This window comes from Tursiops truncatus, chromosome 15, assembly GCF_011762595.2.
Source record: "Tursiops truncatus isolate mTurTru1 chromosome 15, mTurTru1.mat.Y, whole genome shotgun sequence".
Classification (NCBI taxonomy): Eukaryota; Metazoa; Chordata; class Mammalia; order Artiodactyla; family Delphinidae; genus Tursiops; species Tursiops truncatus.
The window spans coordinates 4,917,590-4,944,116 of record NC_047048.1 but is presented as its reverse complement, the minus strand read 5'-3'; the positions used below and the strand labels follow the sequence as shown (position 1 = coordinate 4,944,116).

Below are 26,527 nucleotides of genomic sequence, written 5' to 3'. Positions count from 1 at the left end.
GCCGCCTGGGGCGTTTATCCCATAGAAATCAAAACTTGTCCACAGAAAAACCTGTCCACAGTTGTTCATACTATATTTTTTTTTTTTTTTTTTGCGGTACGCGGGCCTCTCACTGTTGCGGCCTCTCCCGCTGTGGAGCACAGGCTCCGGACGCGCAGGCTCAGCGGCCATGGCTCACGGGCCCAGCTGCTCCGCGGCATGTGGGATCCTCCCGGACCGGGGCACGAACCCGTGTCCCCCGCATCGGCAGGCGGACTCTCAACCACTGCGCCACCAGGGAAGCCCCTGTTCATACTATATTGATTCTACAGCCACAAACTATAAACAACCCAAATGTCCATTGATAGACGGATGCATAAACAAATCACGGTATATCCATCGAATGGAATGCTATTCAGCAGTAACAGAGAGCGAACTATTTATACCTGCAACAACATGGATGAATCTCAAAATGACTATGCTGAAAGAAGCTACACCAAGAGAAAACAGAGAAAAGAGATACAGAGGATATAGTATTATAAACTATTTTAGCTACAGTCCCAGAGTGAAAAAATGGTTCTGAAGCAATGATTAAACAAGTAATAGTGGAAATTTTTTTAAAAACTGATGTACAACGTTAATCCATGGAGTCAAGGTAGCAGGTAGCAAGTTGGAGAGATTCTTACTGGCCAAATATGGGACAATTTGACCATGGGGGATGGAGGGAAGACTGCAGTGGATTGAAACACATCGAATATGTGTAAGCCCAGGAGTTACAATGATATTTTCAAAAGCTCATTAGTCACTGTTGAAGAACTGCCAGGATATCAACTCATTCTGAAAATTAATAAAGGGAAAAATTGAGCACTTATCCTTCCTTTCCTGTGTATTTCAGAGTCATCAGATAGCTGATGAGGTAAAGTTCTTCTTTATATCGGATTCATAGCTAAGAAATGCAGATGGAATGATAGAAAATTACTATTGTGGGACCCTTAAGGAAATAACAGATGTCAGCAATGACTGTCAGGGCTACTCGAACCACTAGTGAAAGGTTTATGGGGAACGTTGAAACGGAAGGATTCTGCTGACACCATATGACCCACTGGCTGATCTCAGCATCACTAAAAGGGAGCATCCCTGACGTGACACAACAGGAATTAGCCAGAAGCACCTGCAGCTTTGTCAGGAAACAAACAAAACCTGAGGGACTTCCCTGGTGGTGCGGTGGTTAAGAATCCACCTGCCAATGCAGGGGACACAGGTTTGAGCCCTGGTCCGGGAAGATCCCACATGCCACGGAGCAACTAAGGCCGTGCACCACAACTACTGAGCCCACGTGCCTAGAGCCTGTGCTCCACAAGAGAAGCCACCACAATGAGAAGCCCATGCACCACCACAAAGAGTAGCCCCCGCTCGCCACAACTAGAGAAAGCCTGCGTGCAGCAGTGAAGACACAACACAGCCAAAAATAATAAATAAATAAAAATTAAAAAGTTTTTTAAAACAAAATCTAATCAAGCTTCTAATTCTAGTGACCACTTTGATGGAAATAAAGGGGAAAAGGAACACCTGTCATCAACTCTCTGAGGATGCAGCCAACCAAAACTGAAGTCTGACCAGTCAGTCTACAGGGACAAATGGCCTCATTTCATCAATAATAAGGGACCACGGAGAAGAGGGAAAGTGAATAAACAGCTGTATAATATTCCATCCCCAAAAACCACGTACTTCAAAAAATTATTTCCTATCAATACTAGTTTTTCGTATATATGACATTTAAATTTGTAAAACCAGTTTTTTGTATACATGTGACACTTAAATTTTTTTAAATCACTCTATCCCCTATTAGTTTTATCCTTTATCTACCCACAAGTATACATTTAAAATATCATGAAAGAAAAACTACCAAGAATATAAGAATATTAGATATTCTCACTATTTTCCAAACTAATAACTTTCTTAAATCACTTTTCTGATGAACAGTAGTTTTTTTTAAGTGACATCCATCCCCCCACCTTCCCTTACAGGGAAAGGTCTGCATCAGTAAAGATGCTGGAGGCCCCGCCGACCATACCCCTCCCCCCTGGCTGGGAAGCCCATTGGGCACAAGCTCCTTCTGTTTCTCTTCCTTCCACTATCACAGGCCATTAGAGTTACTCTCCTCTGCTGATGGCTACGAAAATTTCTCTCAGACCTTCACCTTGTTCCTTGCACATCACAGCTAGAATATTTTGCCTTTCTTAAATTAAAATCAAAGTACCTATGAATATAAAGCCAGTACCAGCCATGAGTGGTTACCTTCAACATCCAGAGGAAGTGTCTCATGTCCATTGTGAGCTCATGCGGAGGGGCTGCGTTTGGTCTGCAGTAAACTGTGTAGATCTCCCAGCACTTATCCACGTAATTCATTGAATAGAGTGTCCGGTGGGCCTCGCAGAATAAACTGCCTAAAGATGTAATGGAAAAATAAACATTCAAAAGATGATTACAAAACTCTATTTTGGAAAATATTATGGTAAATATAATCCTATTGGTTTTGTATTTACCTTTTACACGGCAGGCATTTGGGCGAATGTTCTCATTCATCAGTTTTGTAAAACACAAAAAGAGTGATGGGCTTCTGTCTCTGTGATTAAGAAGACACCATAATCACTGCTCCTTCCAGGAGGTGGAACTTAATTCCCCTCCCCTTGAGTATGCGGTGGGCTTAGTAACTGGCTTCTAACAAGTAGAGTACAGCAAGGGGAAAATAGTAAGTCTGCAGTAGAGAAACCGGGCTGACAGCACTTAACCGCGTGATCAAGGTTAACCTCCCCAGTAATGAGACAGATCGACATCATTTACCTGATAGGATGGTATTCTTCCCCCAAACTCATAACCTCAGTGTGATGATGAAAAAAAATCAGAAAATTGAAATCGAGGGGCATTTTACAAAATAACTGACCAATATTCTTCCGAAGTGTCATGGTCATAAAAGACAAACTATCACAGCTGTAGGGGACTAAGGAGATGTGATAAATACAAGGTGGGATCCTGGATTCGGTCTTGAAACAGAAAAGGGAAAAAACTCAGGAAGTCCTAAAAAAATCTGTAATTTAGTTAATGGTGTTGTAGCAATGTTAATTCCTTAATTTTGATAAGTGTACCATGGTTCTGTAAGATGTAGTAATTAGGGGAAGCTGGATGAAGGGTATATAGGAATTCTCTGTGTTATGAGAATTGCGTTGGCGACACTCTGTAAATCAACAATTATTTCAAAATAGTTTTTTTTTTTTAAAGATACAATATCAATTTTGCTCTGAGAAAGATAGGAAATTCTGGTCTAAGGAAGAGCTGGTGGTAACTATTTCTGAATAAAAACTTGAGGGCTATGTGCAGAATTGAAACATGACCCACGTCAGAAGGGTTTTCAAAATTTAATCTTGTTTCTCGCGGTTTTGTGGTTAATATTTGTGGAAAACTTTTGTTTCTGATCCTTCAAGAGTATGAAAAATAATATCGAAGAAAAAGGAACAATATCATAACAATCCTATGAGCTCAGCCCTCATCCTATCATGGGGTCCAGAAGGAGTACTTACTGGTATTCTTTGTGATGGATGTGGTAAGCCAACTCCAGGAGGTAATTCAAAAATGTTGTCAAAAGTATTGTTGTAAATGGAGAATGAATTTCTTCAACTGGTATGTCCTTATTGGCTAAAACAAGAAAATTGGGGAGGATGCCTGGTGGTCTCTAGAACCTTCTATCTTGTTTGCTCCTGGTACACAACTCAAAGAACTGAATACAATGGAGTACACCTTTTTCCTAGAGACTACCCTGAACAGCATATAAGCGTCCACCTAAAAATTAAGGTCCACATGAAAGAGCTCCATCTGGTCACTTTACAAGAAACTTACAAGATACCTTGTCCTGGTGTTTTTCAAAGTGGTCTGAGCCACAGTCTGATTAACGCTGCTAATTCTAAGTGAAGTTTGAAGTGTGTTTCAGACACTGAAATTTGAAGTAAATAGGCGTTAGGTCTAACATCAAGAAGGTGATCTGAGGCCTTCCAGCCTGCCTGCCTGCCACAATTCAGCTGAAAGGAATAAAGCCTTCAAAGTTGTTAATTTTACTGCAGGGACTTTTCAACTTGAAATCAAGCCCAAGCCCAAGATTATCTAAAGCCTTTTCTTTCTTTTTTTTTCTTTTTAAATTTATTTATTTATTTTTGGCTGCATTGGGTCTTCATTGCTGCACGCGGGCTTTCTCTAGTTGCGGTGCATAGGCTTCTCATTGCGGTGGCTTCTCTTGTTGCAGAGCACGGGCTCCAGGCGTGCGGGCTTCAGTGGTTGTGGCGCACGGGCTCAGTAGTTGTGGCTCGCGGGCTCTAGAGCGCAGGCTCAGTAGTTGTGGCGCACGGGCTTAGTTGCTCCGCGGCACGTGGGATCTTCCCGGACCAGGGCTCGAACCCGTGTCCCCTGCATTGGCAGGCAAATTCTTAACCTCTGAGCCACCAGGGAAGCCCTCTAAAGCCTTTTCTAGGCTATTCCAAGCCCTCCCTGATCCTCTCTGCTTGTGACCTGACAACTGGACGGTTTGGGGGCTTTTTTTTTTGAGGGGGGGCGGATTGTTGTTGTTGTTTTCTCAGGGATAGGCAGGCTTCTCTGTAAAGGGCCAGACGGTAAATATTTTAGGCTCTGTGGGCCAGCCTCTGTCACAGCCACTCAGCTCTGCTGGTGCAGGGCAAAAGAAGCCACGGACAAGATGACAACAAATGAGCATGGCTGTGTTCCAATAAAACTTTATTTACAAGAACACGCAGTTGGGCTGGATTTGGCCCACGGGCCGACTTTGCTGCCCCTGCTAGAGATGGTCTCTAACTGTTGCTGTTATTTCATGAGATCCTCTCCTCAGTCATGTTTTAAGCACCCTGGGAACACAACCATGTATTGCTTTCTGGAACACCTCTCCCAACATCTGCCTTCCTCACTCCCTTAACATTTCCTAACTGGTGTCAGGGTGCTGTGATGTTATACTGCTCTTTAAACCAGATGCGAAGGATGTGGAATACTCACCACTTAGTACCCTGTCCATATCGGCGAGGGTTATTTTATGATGATGGAATTTGCAGTCTTTTAGAAACCTCCAGAAGTGAAGCTTTGTCATCAGAAAGGTGTTATCCAGAGAGTGATCACATCCTAGGCTGCTGTAGAAGCTATAGATTCTTCTTAGTTCTGTAATATTTCTTAAGATAGCATATTCTACCTGAAAAGGGAAAGCCACACATATCTTCGTCTTACCTGATAAGAACAAAGGTAAAAGAAAACCTGTTTTCTAAATTAAACGAGGTAACACATGCAATAGCATTTACCTCTTACCACTGTTAAGAGCTCAATAAATGTTATATTCTCCCCACCCATCCCCAGGTCAGTAACGTGCAATTTCTGAGTAAGAGTAGAAAGACATGCTGTTATCTGGACAGTGGAATTACTTTCATGCTGCTCTGTCCGATCCTGTCCTGTTTCATCCTATCTCAATGACAGTGATAAAATTCTCTTGTCTACAGATCGATATCCCTCATGGACACAGACACAAAAATCTTCAACAAAATATTAGCAAACCAGGGAATTCCCTGGCGGTCCAGCGGTTAGGACTCCACACTTCCACGGCCGGGGGCCTGGGTTTGATCCCTAGTCGGGAAACTGAGATGTCACAAGCCACGCAGCATGGCCAAAAATAAATAATTAATTTAAAAAACTTTAAAAAATAAAAGACATTCAATACATGACAACAGTCATCAACTGCATCTTCCCAGGACTGTGGAGAGTCTGCTAATGTTTTAGCCTAAAATATAAATTTATAACAATACAGAAGGTTTTTACCTGCTTCTTTTCTTCTGATTGGTCTCTCTCCGGGTACATTTTCAGCAACAAACTGAGATCCAGCTCAATGCTCGAGCCTAACGTGGAATTACTTTCACTGCCATCAAGCTTTCTGATGATTTCTAGCAGATGAGGACAAATATACAGGATAAATGTGAAAAACAATGTTAAAATATTTCAATGTCATGTCAAAATGATTTTCTGCAGAAGCGTGACACAAGAGTATTCAAAAACCTATAAGAAAGCAGTTGCTCACAGGAAACTTGTGTTTTCTGAAAGATTAGGTGTATTTTTGATGCGATGTTACACATTAATTTGCCTTTAGCTGACAGGTGGACGCTCCCTACCGGCACTGATGGAGGATCTGCAATACTGGTTCCTGAGGGCAGATTCTGGAGTCGTGTCCAGGTAGCTGATCAGTTCACCTTCAAGATTTGGAAACTCTGCTATGCGGTCATTGGAAAATGGGCCATCATACACACGCCCATTCTTAAAAGTTAATCGGCCCTGCAGAGAGAAAAGTAACTTTTTGCAGCTTAGGAAAACCGTTTTTAGAAAACCATTGGTAGGGACTTCCCTGGTGGTCCAGTGGTTAAGAATCCCCCTTCCAATGCAGGGGATGTGGGTTCGATACCTGGTCGGGGAACTAAGATCCCACATGCTGTGGGGCAACTAAGCCCGAGCGCTCCAGAGCCTGCGTGCCACAACTAGAGAGCCTGTGTGTCCCAACTACTGAGCCCGCGTGCCCTGGAGCCTATGTGCCACAATGAGGACCCAATGCAGCCAAATAAATAAATAAATATTTTTAAAAAAATTATAGAAAAAGGAAACCATTGGTAAACGTACATCAATATCTTTTTCAAGGGTTTGGAGGCTTCTGTTTGCTTGTTAAGATCTGCACTTAGTCCACATACAGTCAGGCTCCTGGAGTCTCTTGTTACCATGTAGATCCTCTCTCCTCTCCCCGATCCCCCTTCTCTCCCCTCACTGTATCTGCCCCACAACCTCTCCCCAACTTTAAGCACCCCTAGGTCACAGAATGTGGCTTATTAAATATGCTGATGACAGCAGAGGTGCCTATCACAGAATGGGGACTCTCTTGATATTTATCACACCCAGGCCAGTGGTTGGTCTGACTCAAAGGTGGGCAAATGACCCCCAGTTCAGCTCAGTGAAGCTAAAGATGTTTGTGGAAAACTTCTCCAGAAAGAGTTTCTTGTCTCCTTCTACTTAGTGGGGTATGTAGACGTGAAGCCTGGAACCACAGCAGCCATCTTGCAGTCATAAGGGAGGGCAGCATAACTGTGAAGCTGACATGGTAGGAGACATGGACGGATGGAGGAGAAACCCTGACGTCATGGAGCTGCGGAATCAAACCAACACTGAAACCCACATTATTCTTTATCATTTATGGAAGATTAAGCTAGCTTTTCTGTTACTTGCAACCAAAACCACCCTAACATACACACACACACACCAGACTAATTAAATAACCTCTAAATACAAAGGAAATTGATATGTTAGAAGTTATTTTAAAAGTTATGTAATCATCTTAACAAAACAGTAAGTTATCCTATGCAAAATGGATAATGCACTTTACTAGACAGAGAATGACATGCCTTTACATAACCTTTAAAATGTAATCTTCACAGGTCTGTACTCACCATGCCATGTTTTTTATTGGCAACCCATTCTCCCTCATACATGGCTCCACTGGCATAGTAGAACTTTCCATAGCCATGACGGTATCCATTCACAAACTCTCCCACATATTCATTTCTCAGAGGATACTGGGAGTAGGGGATTCTCTTTAGAAACCATGTGTGTGTGCCAAAACCATTCTGAAAAGAAAGCAAACTTCCATGAGAAATGCTCAAAATGTTTCCTCTTTTTACCCAAATCCATTTAAAATTAGGTATGAATCAAATCCAGGGACTCATTTGAAGGGGCAAGGAGCATGCGTGATGGAGTCTCACAAACTTGGGTTCAGCCTCAGCTCAGTCATTTACAAACCAGCCCTTTGACATAAGGCTAATTAGTTCTGCCCTCTGGGTCTCATCTATAAAGGGAAATAACACCTACCACAGGTTGGATGTAATCATTGAAAACAGTGTATATAAAGTGCCTGGCTTAATATTATTTTAAATTTTAATTACTTTTAACATGCAGATTGATAAAAATATTCCCTCCTCAATCCCACATTCCAGAGGTAACTACTAGTTGGGTTTGAAATTCATCTCTGTTCTTCCCAGGCACATACAATCATACTTAATCAACATATTACATACATATATAAAGACATACACAATTTTTTCAACAATGGAATGTTTGTATATATACACCATTCTTTTTTTTTTTTTTTTTAACCCTATCTGACTTTATTCATTGTTATACAAGCTTACACAGCTTGGATATATATACCATATATACGCTAAGTGAAATAGGCTATTCACGAAAGGACAAATACTATATGATTTTACTTAGATGAGGTATCTAGAAGAGTCACATTCACAGAGACAGACAGTAGAATGGTGGGTGCCAGGGGCTGGGGGGAGGGGGAAGTGGGGAGTTATTGTTTAATAGGTACAGAGTCTCAATTTTGCAAGGTGAAAAGAATTCTGTGGATGGACGGCGGTGACGGCTGAACACTGTGAATGTACTTAACACTGAACTATATACACTTAAAAATGGTTAAGATGGTAAGTTATATGTGTATTTTACCACCATTAAAGTTAAAAAGAAGAAAACAAAGTTGGAGTGGCCATATTCATGTCAGAAAAAGTAGAGCTCAGAGAAATAAAAATCACCAGGGTTCAAGAATGACATTATAAAATTATAAAAAGGGTCAACTCACCAGGAACACATAACAATCCTAAACGTGTATACATGTAACAACAAGCTGTCAAAATATACGAAGCAAAAACTGATAGATCTGAAAGGAGAAACAGACAAATCCACAACTACACTTGGATACTTAAACATGCTTCTCTCAGAAATGGATAGAAAAAGTTGACAAAAAATGAGTAATGATATAGAAGATCTGAACAACACTATCAACCAACTTGATCTAACTGACATCTATAGAAAACTCCACTCAACAAAATCAGAAATACACATCACATTCACCAAGATAGACCAAAATAAACCTCAACATACTGAAAAGAAATGCAATTATAGACAGTATGTTCTCTGACCACAGTGGAATTAAACACACACAAAAAACAACAGAGACGTATCTGAGAAAATACCCAAATATCTGAAAATTAAACAACATACTTCAAAATAATTTATAGGCCAAAGAGGAAGTCATGGGGAAATTAGAAAATATTTTGAACTGAACAAAACTTAAAAAACATGATATATCAAAATAAGTGGGATACAGATAAAGCAGTGCTAAGAGGAAAAACTGTAGTATTAAATGTTTATATTAGGAAAAAAGAAATGTCTCAAATCAATAGAGCATCCATGCAACTCTAGGAAAAGAGCAAATTAAACCCAAAGCATGCAGAAGGGAGGTAATAACAAGAATAGATACCAGTTATTTTGAAAAACATGAAAGAAAACAAAACTAAAACTGGCTCTTTGATCATTTTAATGAAATTGATACATCTCTAGCAAGACTGATGAAGGAGACAGAAAGCACAAATTACTAATATTAGAAGAAAGAGGGACCATCACTATAGATCCTATATATATTAAAAGAATAAGGTAACGTTATAAACAACCTTGTGCCAATAACATTAACAATTTCTATGAAGCAAGCAAACTCCTTCAGTATAACACAAACTTCCACAGCTTACTTAAGAAGAAATAGATAACCTGAATAGCACATTATTTACTAAAGAAATTGGTTTTATAGTTAATATGTAGTTAATTTAATCATCCCACAGACAACTCCAGGCCCAGAAGGCTTCACTGGCATATTCAACTGTATGGCTAAGGAAGAGAGAATGTCAATGCTACAAACTTCCAAAAACTTGAAGAGAACACTTCCCAATTCATTTGATGAAGCTGACATCACCCTGATTACTACAAGCTGACAAGATGTTATAAGGAAATAATACTACAGATCAGTATTCCTCATGAACATGGACACAAAAATCCTCAACAAAATATTAGGAAATTAAACCCAGCAAGATATAAAAAGGATAATATTATCATGACCAAGTTGGGTTTGTCCCAGGAATGCAAGATTGGCTCAACATTTGAAAATCAATTAATCTAACTCAACCAATCAATAGACCAGAGAAGAAAAACCACATGATCATCAGACTGGAGGCAGAAGAAGCACTAGACAAAATTCAACATCTATTCATGATGAAAACGGTTAAGTAAATTAAGAATGAAAAAGTGCTTCCTCGGGGCTTCCCTGGTGGCGCAGTGGTTGAGAATCTGCCTGCCAATGCAGGGGACACGGGTTCGAGCCCTGGTCTGGGAAGATCCCACATGCCACGGAGCAACTGGGCCCGTGAGCTACAACTACTGAGCCTGCGTGTCTGGTGCCTGTGCTCCGCAACAAGAGACGCCGCGATAGTGAGAGGCCCGCGCACCGCGATGAAGAGTGGCCCCCGCTCGCCACAACTAGAGAAAGCCCTCTCACAGAAACGAAGACCCAACACAGCCAAAAAATTAATTAATTAAAAAAAAAATGCTTCCTCAACCTGATAAAGGGTAGCTACAAAAAACCTACAGCTAACATCATGCTTGATGAGAGACTGAATTCTTTCACACTAAGATCAGGAACAATGTGAGGATGTCCACTCCCTCCACTCCTAGTCAATATCACAAAATATCCTGGAGGTCTTAGCCAGTGCAATAAAGCAAGGGGAAAAAAATGGCATACAGATTAGAAAGAAACATGAAGTTGACTGTATTTGCAGGCATGGTTATCTAGATTAAAAAGTCCTAAAGAGTCTACAAAAAAGCGACTAGAACTATCATGTGAGTTTAGCAAGGTCCCCGATTAGTAAGTTAATATATAAGATGTCATCAGAAAATCCTAGCTATATAAACTATATAAAATTAACCATAGAAAGCTTTCCTTTCCTGTGCAGGAAATACATAGCTATTTATTTATTTATTTATTTTGTTTATTTATTTTTGGCTGTGCTGGGTCTTCATTGCTGTGCGCAGGCTTTCTCTAGTTGCGGTGCGCAGGCTTCTCATTGTGGTGGCTTCTCTTGTTGCAGAGCACAGCTCTAGGCACGCGGGCTTCAGTAGTTGTGGCTCGCAGGCTCTGTAGTTGTGGCACACGGGTTTAGTTGCTCCGTGGCATGTGGGATCTTCCTGGACCAGGGCTCGAACCTGTGTCCCCTGCATTAGCAGGTGGATTCCTAACCACTGCGCCACCAGGGAAGCCCAATACATAGCTTGTAAAATGTAAATAGTGTGTGTGCTTCCTGACTGTCCTTTGTGGTTTGTGAGAAGTGCTGATTGCAATATGTCTTCAGGAAATGCCAAAATTGGGCCCCATGCCCCCCACTTCAAAGCAACTGCTGTAATGCCAGATGGTCAGTTCAAAGATATCAGCCTATCTGACTACAAAGGAAAATATATCGTGTTCTTCTTTTACCCTCTTGACTTCACCTTTGTGTGCCCCACGGAGGTCACTGCTTTCAGTGATAGGGCAGAAGAATTTAAGAAACTCAAATGCCAAGTGATTGGTGCTTCTGTGGATTCTCACTTCTGTCTCCTGTCATGGATCATCACACCCAAGAAACAAGGAGGACTGGGACACCCAAGAAACAAGGAGGACTGGGACCCACGAACAGTCCCTTGATATCAGACCCCAAGCGCACCATTGCTCAGGACTATGGGGTCTTAAAGGCCGATGAAGGCATCTCACTCAGGGGTCTTTTTATTATTGCTGATAAAGGTATCCTTCGACAGATCACCATAAGTGACCTTCCTGTTGGCCGTTCTGTGGAGGAGACACTGAGACTAGTTCAGGCCTTCCAGTTTACTGACAAACATGGGGAAGTGTGTGCAGCTGGCTGGAAGCCTGGCAGCGATACCATCGAGCCTGATGTCCCGAAGAGCAAAGAATATTTCTCTAAGCAGAAGTGAGTGCTGGGCCATTTTAGGGCCAGGCTGCAGTAGGTGGCCATGAGAACAAAACCTCTTTTGTACTACTGTCATGCTTAAAACACAAGACTTTACACTCAGCCCAGATGTGGTGTGGGACAGGACAGGCCCTTCCTGCAGGGCTTCGGGAGGCCAGCCTTTCTTCCTCTGGAGGGAACGGCCTGAGCTGTATTATGGGGCAGGCAAACTGATGTGTATAGTAGTAGGATATCACTTTTGGTCTTTTGTAGCTTTATTAAACTTGAGCTGAGACCTTTTTGATTCTTCATTTTAGGTGGACATTAGCCTTTGAGTGTAAGAGGAATTTACTTTTTGCTTTCCCTCTTTAGGGGAAAATGAGGTGTGAGAGTGCCTCAGAATCAGGAAATTATATTGAGGGGAAATGCAAGTAGATACAGGGAATGGACCTTGAAGCAAGGTGTTTCATTTCACCGTATCTGGAGAAGAGCAAGGCCTACTACAGTACTGGCCAAGGCACTGCAATTTACGCTATAGGCTGGGTTGCAAGTTAAGAGCCCAGTGAGATTACTGGCATTTACTTTTACACTACTGGGAGGGCTGTATGAAAACCTGAAGCTTGGCCTCTTCTGAGAAATGCCTGGTACTGGTTCTGTAAAAAGATCAGAGTTAAGAGGCTTCAGTGCCTTTGGAACTAAAAGGGGGAGGGGGAGACGAACACAGCGCTGGTGTTCATAGGGGAGGCTGCCTGTGTCAAAAGCACGGTGCTGAGCACCTCTTGGCTTCCCTGGGTTTCTATCCTTGATTTAAGGGTAGTTCTTATCCTCATATCATTGTCCTGAGGGAGGGCTGTCAGTGGGGCAAAGGTGGATTCCTCCTGGGCTCTTGAGGCTAGGGCAGATTCAGGGCTGAGAATCCTTCTGTATATCACGTGGTGCCCTTCTAGACACCTTCCAGACACGGCTGCCCCAGCCTACCTACCCCTCCAGTATTCAGACAAGCCAGAACTACGAGCGGTGGTATGGGATTCCCGGGGCCTTCAATAATAGCTTATTATAGGCCGGGCACTATTTCGTATTTATTCAGTCTCCATAAGAACCCTCTGAGGCAGGCACCTTTATTTAGGGGACAGTTGCTTCTTAAGCCCTGTCACCGGTAGCATCTGGAAGCACTGCAGAGAAATGGGAACAGGTAATAATCCCAGATCCCAAGGCAGCTGGCAAGTCTGGATCTGCTTTGGTCTTTTGACCAAACTTCAAATTTGAGCCTTGTTATCGTCATTTAAGATCTCTACTATAATTCTTTATCAAAAATGATCACCTTGTACCCAATAAAATCTTGTCTAGCCAAATAAGTCCAAAAATATAAATAAATAAAATGTAAATAGTAGTCTCAGTCCTCCCAAGAGTCACGTGACTTATGAATTTGCCAACGGAAGAACCTCGCTTGGGTGGGAGACCTCTAGAGAAAACTAAATACTAATAAAATAGCACTTAAAAAAAAAGGTCAAGTTAGCCATAAAAGGAATGAAATAATGCCATCTGCAGCAACATGGATAGATCTGGAGATTATCATACTAAGTAAGTCAGAAAGAGAAAGACACCCTATGATATTACTTGTATGTGGAATCTAAAACACGACACAAGGGAACGTATCTACAAAACAAAAACAGACTCACAGACATAGAGAACAGACTTATGGTTGCCAAGGGGGAGGGGAGGGCGGAGAGGGATGGATTGGGAGTTTGGGATGAGCAGATGCGAACTATTATATACAGAATGGATAAACAACCAGATCGTACTGTAAGGCACGGGGAACTATATTCAATATCCTGTGAGAAACCATATGGGAAAGAATATGAAAAAGAACATATATACATGTGTAACTGCATCACTTTGCTGTAGAGCAGAAATTAACACAACGGTGTAAATCAACTATATGTCAACAAAATATATATTTTTTAAAAAGGCTGATTTAGGGCTTCCCTGGTGGCGCAGTGGTTGAGAGTCCGCCTGCCGATGCAGGGGACACGGGTTCATGCCCCGGTCCGGGAAGATCCCACATGTCGCGGAGCAGCTGGGCCCGTGAGCCGTGGCCGCTGAGCCTGCGCGTCCGGAGCCTGTGCTCCGTGGCGGGAGAGGCCACAACAGTGAGAGGCCCGTGTACCGAAAAAAAGAAAAGAAAAGAAAAGAAAAATAATAAAAAGGCTGATTTAGACAAGTAATCATAATGTGAGTTTGTGAGTTTCTAAATTTAACACAGCTTGAATTTCAGATTACCGTGCAATACCCGACACCAAATACTTCATGGGCTGAGGATCAGCAGAGCCCCCACCTCTGGGCGTATTCCACTCAAACCAGCTAGCACAGTACCTGGGCCCCCTGCTCCCAATGACCCGTGTACTCTTCGTTAGTTGTCAGCCACCTCATCCGGCCTTCCCCATGACGCACGTTGTTCTCCCACTGACCTTCATATATATTTCCAGATTTGTAACTAGGACAAACAAAAATTAAAAACAACCAGTTATCTCATGTACAACATTTACCTTTAAGACTTCCTTAAACTTTCTCCCTAAATACCTCTGAAGAAATCCAATCCTTGTGCCCATACAATCTTCCCTGTATTTAAATTCAATGAATAGGCATGTGGTCCTTATGAACAATCCTCTGGGTGGGTGGGGGGGGGTGGACAGAATAAATCACTTTGTAAAAACTTCTGATTACTTAATAAGGTGACAGTGGGTAAGATTAGTGTTTATAATCTTATTAAGTAACTCCCTATAGTATTATGATTGGTTAATATTTTGCCCCCAAGTATTTTAATCCTTAAAATATTTGGCTCCCTCAGCTCGATCTAAAATCAAGTCGATATGTCAATATCCCTCAGAAAATATGAAACTAACAATGGAGACCCGTGATTAACATAGAAAACAAAGGGAGGCAGCTTCTATGTATAATAAAGGGAAACAGTATGATTAGCCATCATATTTAATATGGTGTTTTTCTAAATTTTCCGAAGAATACTTCATCCCTGTTGAGATTATATTGGGGTTAATTTAAATATTCCACCCTGCTTATATAGAAAACGTGTTCTCTGTAAGTTCTGCACCTTATCTTTAAATAGCCTATGTGAAAGTTATTTGGGCCCAAGAACGCTCTTCGCCAACACCCCAAACATGGGGGGGGCGGTGGATACCTACCGCCTTATCCCCCAGCCCTTTCTGACGTTGTGCACCCAGTCTCCCTCGTACCAAGAGGTTCCCTCTTGATTGTAACAAATGCAGCCCTAGAACAAAGAATAGCATTTTTTAAATAAAATCATCAAGCCTTATAAAACAAATGCTTTTTTAAAGGTAAAGATTAAAATGTATGATTTTAAGGAGTCTAAATGATGCAGAAAATGTCATCCTTAGGTAAGACATATAACCCGTGTTATGTTTCTGGTTTGTGATTAAGAATACTGTAAAGTGCCCACCAAGTGAGAATGAGATCACAAATCAGTTACCCCTGAATAGCCAAGTGTCACATACGGGATGAAATGACTACATCCATTACACTCAGTATAGTCAGTAATTATTTGTCAAATAAGTACCTAAAGAAATCCTATTTTGTCGTCTCCTAAAGTGAAGAGTAGTACCTTCCTTATAACTGAAGCTCACTCTCTTTTATGTACCAAAACCAGTTTGTTTTATCCATTTTGACGTCTTACTTTACTGCCTCCGAGCATAAGTGAACACGGCATAATTTTTCTTTGATGATTCCTTTAAGGGAGTGGGAGTAGCCACTGTGCAAAGCATTTGGATCTACGGTAAATGGCCTGAAATTGCTTGTTTATTCACTGGTTTATTTCTGTGTGTGTGTGATTTTTCCATCTTCTTCCTCATTATCACGCTAACTTGTTCCTTCTCGCAGCCATCCTGGTGCCTCTATCTAGAAGTCACCATCCCCAACTCCCCCAAATATCTGAACTGACCTGCTCTGAGCTAAAAAACAAAAAACAGAATGCAGAACACAAGGGAACAGTCTAAATCTGAGTAAGGTGATAATTATGAAGATAGACTTTTTCTTTTGACATTTTCTAAAAACAGTGCTACAGTATTTTATCATCCTATATAAAAGTGAGACAATAGTACCAAAAACAGCAACCTCGCTTCAAAGTACCTATAACCTACATTGCTGGTGAGAGTGTAAACTGGTTTAGCCACCACGGAAAACAGTTTGGTGGTCCTTCAAAATGCTAAACATCAAGTTACCGTAGGACCCAGCAATTCCACCCCTAGGTATATACCCAAAAGAACTAAAAACAAGTACTCAAATAAACCTTTGCACTCACAGTCATAGCAGCACTATTCACAGTAGCCAAAAGATGGAAACAGCCCACATGTCCATCACTGGATGGATGGATAAACAAAATGTGGTCCATCCATACAATGGAATATTACTCAGCTGTGAAAAAGGAATGAACTACCTACAACACGGATGAACCTCAAAAACATGATACTCAGTGAAAGAAGCCAGGCACAAAAGGTCACATATTGTCTGATTCCATTTATACAAAATATTCAGAATAGGTAAACCCATAGAGTGAGAGAGCTGATCGGTGGTTGCCCAGGGCTGGGGAAGTGGGGAGTAACTGCCTACTGGGTATGGGGTTTCATTTGGGGATGATGAGAATGTTTGGGGACTAGATAGAGGTGGTGGTGGCACAATACTGTGAATGTACTAAATGCCACTGAATTGTTCACTGTAAAATGGTTAATTTCACGTGATGTGAATTTCACCTCATTAAAAAAAAAAGTGAATATACCCTTCACAGCCCCCCCACCTCCTGCTCTCTGTGTTTGCACATCCCATTCACAGCCGGGGGTCGCGTGGCTGCCTCACCCACCTTGCCGTGTCTCTTGCCGTGGCACCAGTGGCCGATGTAGCACACGGGCAGCGTGCTGCACTTGAACATGCCGAATCCGTGTCTTATGCCGTTGACCACTTCTCCTTCGTAGGTGCTGCCATCCGGCCACGTGTAGATGCCACGGTTCATGGGGATGTTTTTCACAAAGTCCCCCTAGGCCAAAATGGTCATCAGTGTGGCAGAAAGAAGGCAGTGGAGAGATCCCTCGTCTTGTGGGTTGCTGGAGATGCGGATACCACGCCGGTCTCTCCTCCCTTGGAAACGGTTGAATACCCCCTCCAGCTCCCACCCCCCTCCTCCCGTCTCTACACATCCCATCCTCCCACACCTGGTCCCTCCACCGGACAGAAGCCCAGGCGGAATGAGCTATCGGGAAAGCTGTGTGCAGACGAAGCTCGAAGAAGCCAGCAGGTGACGTGGTACAGTGGTGGCTCCCAAGCCTGGCCTTGAGAATTTTGGATTCTGGAACCCGCCTTGGAGGCGGCTAATTCACTGGGTTCCAGTGTCACCCCCAGGAGATGCTGACGATTAGCCAGGCTCAGGGATCACTGGTGGAAACCCTAATATACTGCAGACACACCAGCCAACCTCCTGCCCCAGGATGAGCGGCCAGCATGCGGTGCCCCCCACACCTCAGCCCAGAGGCATCGGGTTCTTTTCCAGGAACATGAACTCCTGAAGGCGAGGGCCCAGCAGAGGTCCCAAGAGGCCAGCCAACCTCCCAGAGGATGCTTCTGTGAGAGCCTGAATCCTGCCCATAAACCCTCCCCTGACTGGTGTTTGTGTGTCTGTGATGGGGGTGGGTCTGTGTCTGCAAGAATGAGCCCCACCTGACCTTCCAGAGCTGATGAACCAGAGGTCCAGGCCAGGAGGCGGGGCTTGGGGGCAGGGGGGAGTTTCCCGGGAAAGATTGGCCTGAAACAGCAGTCGGGACACAATCCTCTGGCCGCCCTGGACCTCGGCTGTTCTCTCCGCTCCGTGACAATGAAGGTGGACCCTCCCCTCGCTCTTCCGCAGCCTCATCTCCCACTGCCCAGTCCACTTAGCTGCCCACCTGGCCCAAACGTGCCTCTTTCCCTAACCTGGCTGTTGGTTGCATGTGAGCCTTATATCCCCTGCTTTAAATACTTTCATTACGACTTAGGAACACCATCGCGTTAGCAGCTCTGCAACTGTGATTTTCAGGGCAGCGTTTCAGGCCCACACGCACTGTAGAGGCACCGGTCTAAAAATACGCATTCCCTAACCCGGCAAGACCGTTAAGTGAGGCCCAAACGCAGCACAAGCAGCCAGTAGAGATAGCTACATCTGAGTGAGTGGGTATGGTTTGGTCTCTAGAGAAAAAAGGTACAGAAGAGAGTGTATAACAAACTATTTACAGGGCTCCCCTGGTGGCACAGGGGTTACGAATCCGCCTGCCAGTGCAGAGAACACGGGTTCGAGCCCTGGTCCAGGAAGATCCCACATGCCGTGGAGCAACTAAGCCCGTGCGCCACAACTACTGAGCTTGCGCTCTAGAGCCCGTGAGCCACAACTACTGAGCCTGCGTGCCACAACTACTGAAGCCTGCGTGCCTAGAGCCCGTGCTCCGCAAGGAGAGAAGCCACCGCAATGAGAAGCCCGCGTACCGCAACGACGAGTAGCCCCCGCTCGCCGCAACTAGAGAAAGCCCACGCGCAGCAACGAAGACCCAACGCAGCCAAAAATAAATAAAATTAAATCTTTAAAAAAAAATAAACTATTTGTGTTTGCAAAAAAATGGGAGAGGCTGAAGAATACCTCTAGAATATACAAACGAAACTGGAAACTGGTGACAATTTATAGAGGGTCCTGCGGTAACAACTAACTTGTCACCTCTGTTCTTTGGTTCTATGGATTTTTTTTTAACCCATGTGCTGAGTTACTTTTATGAAACTAGTATGTTTAATTGTGGGAACCTGACCATTAAATCACATAATTCACTTAGAACTATAACATACTATACGCTTTACCTCATATTTCAATCCATCAGCCCAGACGTAAGTCCCCCGTCCATGCATGAGTCCTTCTGAAAACATACCCTTTGAAACAGAGCAACAAAGCGTTAGGCCCAATCTTGATTTACAAAACTGCCACCCAGGGATTCAGCTTTTAAAATGGAAACAAGTTCGACAAATATGCTTGTCCAGTGTTCAGCTGGGAGCTGGCAACACACTGGCGTCTATCCTGTTCTAAAAAGGATCTGAGTAGGAGTCCAAAAAAACCCAGTTCCCTAAAACTGGCACTAGGCGGTGCTGCGCAGTTGTTAAAACTGAGCTGTAAATTCAGGCTTCCTCACCTAATTAAGCTGTTGGAAAACTCTAGAGTTCAAAAGAACTCATATGCTTTGGGCTTTGCATTTCAAAGTTTAAGGGTCTTTTGAAAATTATTTAGACTAGATTAAAACCATTATCTGGATATCAGAAATTATGACATTTGTCAACGTCACACTTTGTTTTCCCTTACTGGGAATTATCAGAACGTGTGAGCGTGTGTGTGTATTGACACCAACACAAGTATACATAATGTACAGTTGTCCATATCATTCACTTAGAGTATCTATCGTTAATGTATAGGAACTAGTTGTTAAAAACTTCACACACCTGAATGTCGCAATGCAATCAGAGAAAACGCGTATAACATTATACCCAGTCCTTCCTCGGAATCCCTTCTTTAGAGGAGGTGGTGAGCTCAGGGGTTGATGACTGGAGAGAACCGAGAATCTATGTAAACAGTGCCCTGACGCAGCGGTTCTAGACTCGACTGTGCATCAGAGCCACCAGGGTGGGGGGAGGTGAAAGCACAGATGACTGGGCCCGCCCTGCACACTGGAGATCCTGATTCATCACCAGCTCTGGGCTGGGGCCCAAGAATTTGTACTCTGCACAAATTCCCAGGTGCTGCTGCTGGTCCCTGGGAACATGCTTTAAGAACCACTGCCTTAACTTCACTAGCGAGAAGGTCTGTTATATCATCCATCCAGGTGAACCTAGCCGCACATCAGGCAGGGCTGGCGCTCAGGGAAACTGGGGGCAGCCAGAGAGCTTCCAACTGCAGGCTGAGGCTCTCGTCTGGATTATGGAATCAATCGTGGTCGCAAGAAGCAGAGTTTTGTTTTGTTTAACAGAGTATTGATAGAACAGAAGGGATCGCGCTTCAGCTACACGGGAAGGGCAAGTGTTTCGTGAAATGTTTGTTTTCAAGTTTTCTCTTTAGGAAATTGCGATCTAAACGTGTGACCAACGCAGGTCTGACCCCTGTGGGTCGTGGGGCTACTGGGTCGTTCCACTGGGTTTGCCTCCTTCCCCGTTTAAAGGAGATCCAACGGATGATGACTTTCAATCGCAAGAATCTGAGTCTAAGGAAAATATGCAAAGTTTACAAAGCAGGTAGCTGGCAGCGAGGAAGGGGGCTCCTCCAGAAATAAAGGGGTGTTTGCCTCTCATTAGTGGAAAGGGCAAGGCTGCCTGGCCAGGCTTGAGCTACCAGGTGACTGCATACCTGAGGACACCCAGGGTTAGCAGGAGCTGTGATCACATCCTCAGCAGCCCGGGAGGGGTTTATCCCATGTGGTCAAGCACTAGGTATCTTTGAATGGTATACACACTGGTGCCTTGTAGAAGTACCACAGCGGTGAAGGAAGATTCTCATCGGGATAAAGAAACACTACAAAGGCCAGAACTGGCAGAGGCCAGAGGGACAGTCATTTTAATGAGTATCATCCAGTCATAATAAATGGCATGGGGTTTTTTTTTGTTTTGTTTTGTTTTGTTTTTGGCCAGCTGCATGGCTTGTGGTATCTTAGTTCCCCGACCAGGGACTGAACCCAGGTCCTCAACAGTGAAAGTGCAGAGTCCTAACCACTGGACCACCAGGGAATTCCCATAAATGGCATTTTTAAGAGCTTTTATAACACAGGAAAATGAACATGTTATGTTAATGGGAAAAATCAGGATACTGAAACCTGTGCCTTTTGACCTCATCTACAAAAATCTGTTCCTATAACAAGCACACGTTTCCTGGATAATCTGAACGAACGGATGAATGACTACTGCCACTGTAGCATCATTGATAAAGACAAAAAATGAAAACACCCCAAAAGTATCTAATAATTATGGCATAGCTCTGAATGGTAAATTAGAGCACTGTGTAATATTTTAAATAATTATGGAAGAGGGAATGGGAATTCAGTGCTTAATGGGAACAGGGTTTCAGTGTGGGATGATGAAAAAATTCTGCAGATGACGGTGGTGATGGTTGTTCAACAATGTAAATGTACTTAATGTCACTGAAACTAACACTTAAAAATGGTAAGTTTAACGTACATTTTATCACAAACAAACTTTTAAGTTATGGAAACCATACATTAATACAGCAATGTATTCATAACCGAAAAAAGATTCAAGGTGTTATCTACAAAATTAATACGCCCATGTAAAAACACTGATCCATCCATTCAAGAACTAAAAGAGGGGGGCTTCCCTGGGGGCGCAGTGGTTGAGAGTCCGCCTGCCGATGCAGGGGACATGGGTTCGTGCCCCGGTCAGGGAAGATCCCACATGCCGTGGAGCGGCTGGGCCCATGAGCCATGGCCGCTGAGCCTGCGCGTCCAGAGCCTGTGCTCCGCAATGGGAGAGGCCACCAAAATAAATAAATAAATAAATAAATAAAAGAGGAACTTCCCTGGTGGTCCAATGGTTAAGACTCTGCACTTCCACTGCAGGGGGCACGGGTTCGATCCCTGGTCGGGGAACTAAGATCCTGCAAGCCACGTGCCCACCCCCCCCCCAAAAAAAAAGACACAGCAAATTGAAAACATTTATGGCAAAAGGATGCTGGGATTTTTACTCTTTGTTTTTTACTTTAGAGACCTTAATGTTGTTTGTACAAAATAAAACTTGGCAAAAGGAAAAAATCTAAAATGACTACTTTGTACTAAAGTAGTCATGTTTTTACCTTAAAATATGTACTCAGGGTTCAAACTAAAATCAGCATCAAGTACTTCCAATTTCTTTTGAGGAATCAGTGGACTTTCTGAAGATGCAAATCTAAAATTATCACCCTGCACTGTCTGCCCTGCCCAGTCCCAAAAGGTATAACTCACGTGGTAGGTACAGCCTCCTTGAAAGATGGCAAAGCCTTCTCCCTCATACAGTCCACGGACTTTTTCCCCTTCGTAGCTACAATGAAACAAAGCTCAAGGCAATGAATCATGTGAGCACACCTCAGTGACTGTGTGTTAAAGTACGTAATGAACATCAATGAAAAAGTACAAATACCTCACATTCACTCAACAAGCATTCCCCGCCGAGGACCACTGTGTGCCTGCCCCCTTCTAAGTACCAGGGCTGCAACTGTGAACAAGTTCCTGCCCTTGGGAGTTTATGGTTCAAAGAGGAGAGACAGTAAAAAGGAAACAAATGAACAAGATAATTCTAGATCACGTTCAGTTTTTGTGAAAGATATGATCAGGGAATGTGATCAGGAGTAAGGAGACGGCTACTTATAACAAAGAACCTGGAGAAGAAGAGGATCCCCAGGAAGAGGAAACAGCAAGTGCAAAGGCCCTGAGGCAGGAAAGAGCCTGCCGGCTCAAGTTCAGCTGCACAGCTGGACCACACTGAGTAGGTGAGCAATGGATGGGAGGGAGACCAGCGGAAGAAGAGGCTGGGCCGTGATAAAGACTTGCTATAAAATCGAAAAGCTCTAAGAGGAATCATGAGAGGGTTTTAAGAGGTGGGTTGGACAAGACCAGATTTACGTCTTAAAAAGATCACTCCAGCTGCCGTGGAGAACGGACTGTGTGTGGGGGGAAGCTAACTGCTGGGATGGAGTAGTGAGAGGGGAGAGAGATGGAGGCGTATGGAATATTCTGGACAATTTTCTGTCTGGGGTGATGAAAACATTCTGAAAATGGGTAGTGGGGATTGTTGCATGACATGTGTATTTAATGCCTCTGGATTTATACTTAAAATGGTTAAAATAGTACATTTTATGCTATGTGTATTTTACTATGATAATATTTTTAAGATATATTCCGGACATAGAACCAACAGGGCTTGCTGACGTGCTGCCTTTGGGGAACGGAGGTACCGAGAACAGCACCCAGATTTTTAGTTCAGCACCGAATGGATAACGTGTGATGTGTCACCTAGCTTGCCTCTAGGCTCTGAGGTAAGTGAGGTGGAAAACAAATGGACCTGTGACAGCTATGACCACACTGGGATTATTCCAAGAATCCAAGGAAGGGTAAACATTAGAATACCTATAAATATAATTCATGATATCGGCAAATCAAAGAAGAAAAACCATGTTTATATCAAGATGCCAGAAAAGTAGGATAACATTCAGCAATCATTTTTTAAAAATTCTAATTAATGGCAGTCACTATGGAAAACAGTATGGAGGTCCTTAAAAAAACTAAAAATACAGCTACCATATGATCCAGCAACCCCACTCTTGGGCATATATCCAGAAAAGACAGAAATTCTGATTCAAAAAGATACATGTACCCCCATGTTCATAGCAGCACTGTACACAACAGTCAAGCCAGGGAGGCAACCTGTGTGACCACTAGGCTGTTGGCAATGACAGAAGCTGACGTCCGAGACTAGGTTGTGAAAGACAGCGAGGCTCCCAAAGCTTGCTCGCTCTCGATCACTCCCCAGGGAAGCCAGCTGCCATGCCGGCAGGACATTCAAGCAGCCCTGCGGAGACAGCCCATGCGATGAGGAACTGAGACTGACGGCCACCCCAGGGAGCCACTGCGAAAGACTGTCCAGCCGGTCAAGCCTTTAGACGAACCCTGGTTGACATCTTCGCTGAACCTCATGAGATCCTAACCCAGTACCATCCAGCATCCAGCAAAGCTGCTGCCAGACTCCTGAGCCCCATAAACGACGTGATATTTATTGCTTTAAGTGTCATGTTTTGGGGTAACTTGTTACATAGATAATTAGTACAAGGAGTGATGTAAACCAAGTCAGCATTAGGAAGGTAAATCTATGAGGCGTGGGGAGAGAGGCTAGAAGCAGGGACTCTTGAGGAAGTGAGTCCAATGGCCCAAGCAAGAGGTATGAAGACAAGTCTGTGCGTAGCGAAAAGGATGAATGAGAGAAGCACGGAGGAAAAAGAAACACAAAAGGCAGGGGTAGGGAAGAGATTAGTTCTGTGACTTGGAGCTTGGATGCCCTGATAGAAACAGGGACCAAGGGAGGAGCCAAAGGCTGCGAGAGAAACAGCAACGTTTAGAGGAACCTTCTAAGGTGCAAATACTCATTTATTTCCCCCCATTAAGAACCTGAGGCTCAGAAAGGTTCGGCGATGGGGTTGATGTCCTAGAGCTAAGACTCAAATCCAGATCATGGTACTTCAAGTCCTGCAGTCTTTGCGTTGAGACACAGAAAGTTTGAAGTCCAGTGGACGATGTCCACTAGGGAGGTAAAAATCTGAACCTAAAACTCTTGGAGAGAGAACAGTGCTAAAGACATTGATGTTTACCGTCGTATAGGGAGACGGAAGTAAAGCTACAGTAAGAGATTATCAAGAGACAGAGAACAGAGAGCATGAAAGTCGTAGAAAAGGGAGCATGGACGATGCAGCTCATTAAAATCACCTTTCAAAAGCAAAAAAAAATCACCTTTCTACTATGAGTTTGGTCAGAATGGGCTCTTCATACTGGGTGGTATCTTCATACTGGGTGGTATCTTCATTCCGCAGATCATCATTTTTGCACTCTCTCTCGAGTTCTGGTTCTTTGAGCTGCATGTCCAATGGTGGCACAGCACCTGGGGGCATATCTTGCCTAGCAGCATTGCCATCTTGTTTGGGAAACTCTGTATGATCGGAGACAGACGAGGGAGAGCAGGCCAACTTATCCCCTTTTTTATCTGCTCTTTTCTTTTCTTTCACCATTGCCTTTAGAAGACCTAAGGTTTGCTTTATATAGGTAAGTATCAAATGACTCCTTTGGTTGAAAGCTGTTTGTTTCAAGGCGTTGATGAGTTTTACCTGAAAAATAAAAATTATGTCTCGTTTTACAACCCCAATGTCATTATCACTCTTTTCCTACAGCCTGAAAAATTAATTACAAGTATCGAGTCTCACCAGTTTATAAAAATATTACTTCAATATTGCATTGGTTGCTTCCTAAAATTTTTAAAATTGGAACCACCATCTACCACTTCTTTCCAAATAGTGCTCCAGTAAGAAGAGCAATCCTGTGTGTGAAAAATACCGACTTAACCTCTGAAATTTTACATGCCACCAGTTCGTACTTTAAAAGCCCGTCTCTTCGTGTGTCAGCATGGCAAAGTGCTCATGAGCTGCACTGCCCCTTCCCAGTTGTTACCTGAGGTCCTTCTGCTTCAGCTGTCAAACAAGAATAACAGCACCTTGGTCTGGTTATAAGGATGAGATGATGCACAAAATCCCTACGGATCAGACAGTGTGCACAATCAATAATGAAGTGATTATTTTTTCACTTTCCTGTTTTTGAACTTGAAATCATCGGCTACCTACTCCCTAGGACAGCACTGCCAGGGTCAAGCAAAAAATCTTGTGCTAATTATTTGCCCAAGGTCTTAGAGCTGAGGCACAGGGCTCCAAAGCCACAGTTTCTGTGGCCTTTCCAAACTGGCCCCACTGAAGACACCCCGGTGCATCGAGCAGGACGCACAGGTGAGTCCCGGAGTGCAAGGCAAGGTCATGTCCGTCGCGGCGCAACCACGGCCTGGGACCCCGGGACCCCGCGGGGGCGCTCACCTCGCTGGGGACGCCGTGGGACTCTGCCAATCCCAGACGGAAGCGGCGCGGCGACCTGATCCTGCCGGTCTCCAGGCAACCGCAGGCCCCGCCCCGCTCTTAAACGGGCCGCCGAGCGTGCTCAGCCCTTAAAGCAGAGCGCTGAAGCTTGAAGCACCTGACCAGGGTTTTCCCAGCTCTACTAATTGCCGCGCCCGAGGCCTCTCTCACTAGAATAACTCAGGTGTTACTTTTTCATTATGGCCCTAAACGAATTACCCCAAACTTAGTGGCTTAAAGCAACACAAGTTTATCATCTCACAGTTCTGTAAGTTAGGAAACCACCAGGACTGGTTCCTTTGGCGGCTCCAGGGGAGAATCTATGTCCTTGCCTTTTCCAGTTTCTAGAGGCCGCCTTCCTCCATCTTCGAAATTAGCAACGTTCCTCTCTCTGGCTCGGCTGGGAAAAGTTCTCCACTTTTCAGAAGCCACGGGCTAGACGGGGCCCACCCAGCCAACCCAGGGTACTCGCCCCATCTCACCACCCTTACCTTACTCACCTGCGGAGCCCCTTGGCCACATAGAGCAGGTTTTCAAGGGTTCTGGGATGAGGACAGGTGGTCTCTGGGGCAGGCCTGCCTCCCACAAACCCCGATATGCGGAGTTCTTGCAAATATTAAAGCTTTCGGACAGGTCCCCCAGTGCAGTGCTTGCACAAGTGGCAATGACCATTACTTGACTGTCTCCTTACACCTAAGGAATTCTAAGTTTGCAAATGGAAGGAAGCCCACTGTCTGGGCAGAGAGGTCGAGAGCAGGGTGTGGGTGGGAGGCCCACACTGGGCACTGTACCCCAACCGCCATCTGGACCCCGCAGAGGGCATTTTTACTTCCATTTCTAGCAGAGTTCAAATGGGACGAGACTCCATGAAAAACCATTTGACAACACACAGGGATTCTTCTACCTCCAGTACCAGTCA

At 43.9% G+C, this 26,527-nt stretch overlaps 1 protein-coding gene and 1 pseudogene across 4 annotated transcripts in view; one reads left to right on the top strand and one right to left on the bottom strand.

Annotated features, from left to right (window-relative positions):
* Positions 1-26,443, bottom strand: part of RSPH10B (radial spoke head 10 homolog B) — a 39,872-nt gene extending 13,429 nt beyond the window's left edge. For 2 of the 4 annotated variants that reach the window (XM_019930680.3, XM_019930682.3), the window contains exons 1-13: positions 24,446-26,443; positions 21,911-21,986; positions 18,780-18,848; positions 16,768-16,941; positions 15,080-15,165; positions 14,253-14,373; positions 7,503-7,679; positions 6,186-6,345; positions 5,839-5,960; positions 5,032-5,221; positions 3,558-3,672; positions 2,526-2,605; positions 2,278-2,426 (exon numbers count right to left, since the gene is read on the bottom strand). In XM_019930680.3, the coding sequence (XP_019786239.1) occupies positions 2,278-2,426; positions 2,526-2,605; positions 3,558-3,672; positions 5,032-5,221; positions 5,839-5,960; positions 6,186-6,345; positions 7,503-7,679; positions 14,253-14,373; positions 15,080-15,165; positions 16,768-16,941; positions 18,780-18,848; positions 21,911-21,986; positions 24,446-24,720 (1,794 nt within the window). In that variant the 5' untranslated portion in view covers positions 24,721-26,443. The remainder of the gene's footprint in view (positions 1-2,277; positions 2,427-2,525; positions 2,606-3,557; positions 3,673-5,031; positions 5,222-5,838; positions 5,961-6,185; positions 6,346-7,502; positions 7,680-14,252; positions 14,374-15,079; positions 15,166-16,767; positions 16,942-18,779; positions 18,849-21,910; positions 21,987-24,445) is intronic. The other 2 variants (XM_019930681.3, XM_033839120.2) reach the window with 2 other exon arrangements.
* LOC117308025 (peroxiredoxin-1 pseudogene) lies at positions 11,251-12,066 on the top strand (annotated as a pseudogene).
* Positions 26,444-26,527: the final 84 nt, after the last annotated feature.